At 46.8% G+C, this 6082-nt stretch overlaps 2 protein-coding genes across 2 annotated transcripts in view; one reads left to right on the top strand and one right to left on the bottom strand.

Annotated features, from left to right (window-relative positions):
- The window catches only part of LOC121554657 (tripartite motif-containing protein 2), a 16171-nt gene extending 16075 nt beyond the window's left edge, over positions 1–96 (bottom strand). The window contains exon 1 of the mRNA XM_045211826.1: positions 65–96. Coding sequence (XP_045067761.1) covers positions 65–96 — 32 coding nt within the window. The remainder of the gene's footprint in view (positions 1–64) is intronic.
- Positions 95–5878, top strand: LOC123482861 (uncharacterized protein KIAA0930 homolog). The gene is made up of 4 exons (XM_045211825.1): positions 95–100; positions 1221–1419; positions 2256–2411; positions 3879–5878. The coding sequence occupies exons 1-4, from the start codon at positions 95–97 to the stop codon at positions 3917–3919; spliced, it is 402 nt and encodes a 133-aa protein (XP_045067760.1). The 3' UTR covers positions 3920–5878.
- The last annotated feature ends 204 nt before the right edge of the window (positions 5879–6082 follow it).

Here is a 6082-nt window from a genome sequence, read left to right as displayed (position 1 = left end):
GTGGAGGCAAGAATGGAATGACTTAAAACGTGTTCTGGCACGGTCCGTGTTACACAAAACCCACTCTATTAAAGAACAATGACTATGTAGCAACATGGCAGTAGAGTATGTTATTATTTGAGTTACTATGGTAGGATCGTGTTCTTCCTCTTGGTACGATTAGATATGTTTTGATTGGCTGTCTGTGTGTTCTCTCCGTAGTAGGTTGGTTCTGATTGGCTGTCTGTGTGTTCTCTCCGTAGTAGGTTGGTTCTGATTGGCTGTCTGTGTGTTCTCTCCGTAGTAGGTTGGTTCTGATTGGCTGTCTGTGTGTTCTCTCTGTAGTAGGTTGGTTCTGATTGGCTGTCTGTGTGTTCTCTCCGTAGTAGGTTGGTTCTGATTGGCTGTCTGTTTGTTCTCTCTGTAGTAGGTTGGTTCTGATTGGCTGTCTGTGTGTTCTCTCCGTAGTAGGTTGGTTGTGATTGGCTGTCTGTGTGTTCTCTCCGTAGTAGGTTGGTTCTGATTGGCTGTCTGTGTGTTCTCTCCGTAGTAGGTTGGTTCTGATTGGCTGTCTGTGTGTTCTCTCCGTAGTAGGTTGGTTCTGATTGGCTGTCTGTGTGTTCTCTCTGTAGTAGGTTGGTTCTGATTGGCTGTCTGTGTGTTCTCTCCGTAGTAGGTTGGTTCTGATTGGCTGTCTGTTTGTTCTCTCTGTAGTAGGTTGGTTCTGATTGGCTGTCTGTGTGTTCTCTCCGTAGTAGGTTGGTTGTGATTGGCTGTCTGTGTGTTCTCTCCGTAGTAGGTTGGTTCTGATTGGCTGTCTGTGTGTTCTCTCCGTAGTAGGTTGGTTCTGATTGGCTGTCTGTTTGTTCTCTCTGTAGTAGGTTGGTTGTGATTGGCTGTCTGTGTGTTCTCTCTGTAGTAGGTTGGTTGTGATTGGCTTTCTGTGTTCTCTCTGTAGTAGGTTGGTTCTGATTGGCTGTCTGTGTGTTCTCTCCGTAGTAGGTTGGTTCTGATTGGCTGTCTGTTTGTTCTCTCTGTAGTAGGTTGGTTGTGATTGGCTGTCTGTGTGTTCTCTCTGTAGTAGGTTGGTTGTGATTGGCTTTCTGTGTTCTCTCTGTAGTAGGTTGGTTGTGATTGGCTGTCTGTGTGTTCTCTCTGTAGTAGGTTGGTTGTGATTGGCTGTCTGTGTTCTCTCTGTAGTAGGTTGTTTGTGATTGGCTGTCTGTGTGTTCTCTCTGTAGTACGTTGGTTGTGATTGGCTGTCTGTGTTGTTTGGTCAGGTGACGTCGTTCAGCACCCCTCCCACCCCGGAGAGGACCCGCCCCTCATTCTTCTCCCCGTCTCTGCGGAGGAAGGCCCCCAGGAACCGTATCGCTGAGATGAAGAAGAGTCACTCAGCCAACGATAGTGAAGAGCTCTTCAGGGAAGAGGATGACGAGGGTAACAATATTTCTATACCCCAACACCACAGTAAAACCCAACCCTAATTCCTACTCATTGACCTTAGCAGAGCAGTGAAAAGAGTTACATTGAAATGTCCAAAACCCTTTCAACCCCAGTGTGTAAAGTGTTTTATTAAATCATTTTTGTACACTTGGTTAAAAAAATAGATTCTAGAGATTTGCAGGTAAAGAGAGGCAAGTGATCTAACCCTGAGAGAGAGAGAGATCTAACCCTGAGAGAGAATTAGAGAGAGATCTAACCCTAAAAGAGAATTAGAGAGAGAGAGAGTTGGAGATGAATGATTGCCCTGTTTGTGTTGATGAAGAGAGTGTATTGAATATTTAGCAGTCTTGGTTCATTCTGACCTGGTAGAGAGAAGCTGTCTAACTGTAGCTGCAGAAAGAGGGAGAAAGATATTCTAGTTGCCCTGGCTGGAAGAGATGATGGACTATAACCTGTATCATGTTACCCTGGATGTGTTGAAGAGAGAGTGTATAACCTGTATCATGTTACCCTGGATGTGTTGAAGAGAGAGTGTATAACCTGTATCATGTTACCCTGGATGTGTTGAAGAGAGAGTGTATAACCCGTATCATGTTACCCTGGATGTGTTGAAGAGAGAGTGTATAACCTGTATCATGTTACCCTGGATGTGTTGAAGAGAGAGTGTATAACCCGTATCATGTTACCCTGGATGTGTTGAAGAGAGAGAGTGTATAACCTGTATCACGTTACCCTGGATGTGTTGAAGAGAGAGTGTCTAACCTGTATCATGTTACCCTGGATGTGTTGAAGAGAGAGTGTATAACCTGTGACACTGTGTCCCCATGCAGACCTGTGTAACCAGTCCAACCTGCGGTCTCGCTCCCTGTCGGGTACAGGTCGATCCCTGGTGGGATCTTGGCTCAAACTGAACCGTACAGACGAGTACTTCCTGCTTTACTCCCACCTGACCTACGTCACCCTGCCGCTGCACCGTATCACCTCAGGTCAAAGACGCACACGCCATCGGTCCCAAATGGTTCCCTGTTCCCCCGTTAGTCACATGCACAGGGCCGCAGGACAAAAATATAAAACGCAACATGCAACAATTTCAAAGATGTTAATGAGTTACTGTTCATAGAAGGAAATCAGTCAATTGAAATAAATTCATTAGGCCCTAATCTGTGGATTTCACATGACTGGGCAGGGGCACACCCACTGGGGAGCCAGAACCAGCCAATCAGAAATAGTTTTTCCCCACAAAAGGGCTTTATTACAGACAGAAATACTCCTCAGCACCCAGCCTGACTGTATGCTCTCGATGGTGCTCCTATAGCATGGAGGGCACTATGGTGTTAAAGGCCGAACTGGAGTCCATGAACAGCATCCTCATATATGCATTCCTTTTGTCCAGGTGGGGGTGAGGGCAGAGCGCAGTACAATGGCGATTACGTCGTCCGTAGCTCTGTCAGGGTGGTAGGTGAATTGGAGAGGGTTGAGTGTGTCAGGGAGGGAGGAGGTGATATGGACTTTGACTAGCCTCTCAAAGCACTTCATGATGACAGAAGTGAATTCTACGGGTCGGTAGTCATTCAGTTCAGTTACTTTCCCTTCCTTGGGCAGGGGGATGATTGTGGACATCTTGAAGCAGGTGGAGATAACGGCCTGAGCTAGAGAGAGATTGACAATGTCAGAGAACACAACAGCCAGCTGGTCTGCTCATGCTCTGAGGGCGCGGCTGGGGTCCGCTAATGGTCCTCTGATCTACATTTTACATTTTGGTAATTTAGCAGACGCTCTTATCCAGAGCGACTTACAGTTAGTGAGTGCATACATAATTATTATTTTATTTTTATTTTTATTTTTTTCATATTGGCCCCCCGTGGGAATCGAACCCACAACCCTGACGTTGCAAACGCCATGCTCTACCAACTGAGCTACCTCCCTGCCGGCCGTTCCCTCCCCTACCCTGGACGACGCTGGGCCGATTGTGCGCCGCCCCATGGGTCTAGTCGCGTCTCTGGTCCTCTAACGGTCCTCTGATCCTTGACCTGTCATAGAGAAGAGGGAACCATTATGGACTTCCCCTTGACCCGTCATAGAGAAGAGGGAACCATTATGGACTTCCCCTTGACCCGTCATAGAGAAGAGGGAACCATTATGGACTTCCCCTTGACCCGTCATAGAGAAGAGGGAACCATTATGGACTTCCCCTTGACCCGTCATAGAGAAGAGGGAACCATTATGGACTTCCCCTTGACCCGTCATAGAGAAGAGGGAACCATTATGGACTTCCCCTTGACCCGTCATAGAGAAGAGGGAACCATTATGGACTTCCCCTTGACCCGTCATAGAGAAGAGGGAACCGTTATGGACTTCTCCTGTCCTGGAAATGACTGTTGACTGCTCATTTCTTTTTTTATGTTATTGTAAACTGCTGACTGATTTTTGTTGTTGTTGTTGTCTGTCATCAGATATCCTGGAGGTGAGACAAAAGCCCATCCTGATGACATAGCAGATCAGATCAGAGCTCCAGTCCTCCTCTAACTGCCCCAGAGGCCAGAGCCTCCCTACCAAGAGCCTACCTGCATCAGGCCCTGACTGACACCACTACAACCCAGTGGCGAGATGGAGAACTACAGCGACACTACCGCCATCTGGTGGTGACATGGAGGAATTACAGCGACACTACCGCCATCTGGTGGTGACATGGAGGAATTACAGCGACACTACCGCCATCTGGTGGTGACATGGCGGAATTACAGCGACACTACCGCCATCTGGTGTTGACATGGAGGAATTACAGCGACACTACCGCCATCTGGTGGTGACATGAAGGAATTACAGCGACACTACCGCCATCTGGTGTTGACATGGCGGAATTACAGCGACACTACCACCATCTGGTGTTGACATGGAGGAATTTCAGCAACACTACCACCATCTGGTGGTGACATGAAGGAATTACAGCGACACTACCGCCATCTGGTGTTGACATGGCGGAATTACAGCGACACTACCGCCATCTGGTGGTGACATGGAGGAATTACAGCGACACTACCGCCATCTGGTGTTGACATGGAGGAATTTCAGCAACACTACCGCCATCTGGTGTTGACATGGAGGAATTTCAGCAACACTACCGCCATCTGGTGGTAACATGGCAGGATTACAGCAACACTACCACCAGGTGGCGATTCAGAGAACTACAACCAAACCTGGCGTCAACGGCTAGCGATGACTTAAAGGGAAACCTTTTGTAACAATGAAAACCAGCCAATCAAAAAGTGCCTCTTCCCTCTGTCATGTCCCTGCTCGATGAGGATTCGCAGGTGGGTGCGAGGCGGTCGCCAGGGAAACAGGCATAGCAACACATCCTGGGACACGCCTGTCCTTCAGAATCACATGATCACGAAGTGAAGCGCCATTGGCTGAACTCTGACCTGGAACGAAAAGGATTTAGAATGTCTCTTGGACAAATCTAAAATGGAGCCCTATTCCCTGTATAGTGCACTGACTCTGACCCAAAGCCCTGTAGTGCTCTATAAAGGGAATAGGGTTCTATTTTGGACAACGCCTCTGTTGTCTTGTAAATATCTTGCTGCTTAACTACTCACTGATAAGCCTAGAGAAAGGTTACGCTTCATTCTGACGGAACATAAAGCTTCTCTCTGTTTTGCTGTTGCGTGTGTTTGGTTTCTTTCTCCATCACTGTGTGGTGGTGGGGGGAAGGTTGAAGGGATTGTGTGTGTGTGTCTACAACGTTTTATAGGTCCCAGGGTTTTGGTGATGTGCTGCCTGTGGTCTTCAGCGCACCACTCGCACATAAAGGATGTTACTCTGAGGCCCAAGTGGCACCCTAGTCCCTGTATTGACCAGGGCTATAGTATATAGGAAATAGGGTGCCGTTTTGGGACGCGGTCTTGAGTATCTATTAAGTTTACTCTACAGTTTTAAATGTGACTTTTTAACTTTCAACAGGGAACTTAAAATGATGATCCGTATAAAAAAAGACTTGGAAATTCACACACACCTATCAAAGACTGGAGAAATATCAGGATTTTCCTCAGCACTAGAACAAGATGGCTGAATATAGAGACCCAGGGCCTGCTGATACTCAGCATTAGTAGCCGTAACCAACACAACTCTGCGCAGGGATACTAAAGCCTGTTGATACCTGGTGTAACCTCGCTCCCATTGCTGTCGCACAGAGCCTGGTAACGGTGTGGGACTGTCTAGAAACTTGGTGGGGGGGGGGGGGAATAAGGCTGTAACGTAACAAAATGTGGAAAAAGTCAAGGGGTCTGAATACTTTCCGAATGCACTGTAGATCAGGAAACACTCTGGGCTCCATGAAAACAATTTAAAGATAGTATCGATATTTTAATTGTATTTTGGTGGTGGGAATGGGCTTCCATATGTATCAGATGGGTTAGGGTTAATCAAAATAAATGTTACACCACATTAACCATAATATTTTGGGAAGACCAATTTATTCTAAATTCCAGCATATAAAGTTTGTGAAAACTATTTCTAAGATGCATACTTACAGATTTTCCTAACTCACGTCTTTGAACCCCCTAAGCTAGCATATGGAATTGTTTTAAAGATGGTCAACCCTAAAGTCCACAATACAAAGGGGAGGTTCTAAGGGTTGGACTAGATGCTGATGGACTGA

This window comes from Coregonus clupeaformis, chromosome 39, assembly GCF_020615455.1.
Source record: "Coregonus clupeaformis isolate EN_2021a chromosome 39, ASM2061545v1, whole genome shotgun sequence".
Taxonomy (NCBI): domain Eukaryota; kingdom Metazoa; phylum Chordata; class Actinopteri; order Salmoniformes; family Salmonidae; genus Coregonus; species Coregonus clupeaformis.
This window is presented reverse-complemented; position numbering and strand designations above follow the sequence as displayed.

Bases quoted from the DNA above. Each gene is read 5' to 3' on its own strand.
- LOC123482861 (XM_045211825.1), top strand. The intron at 1,420-2,255 runs GTAACAATATTT...GTCCCCATGCAG, and splicing joins CAGGGAAGAGGATGACGAGG to ACCTGTGTAACCAGTCCAAC. The intron at 2,412-3,878 runs GTCAAAGACGCA...GTCTGTCATCAG, and splicing joins GCTGCACCGTATCACCTCAG to ATATCCTGGAGGTGAGACAA.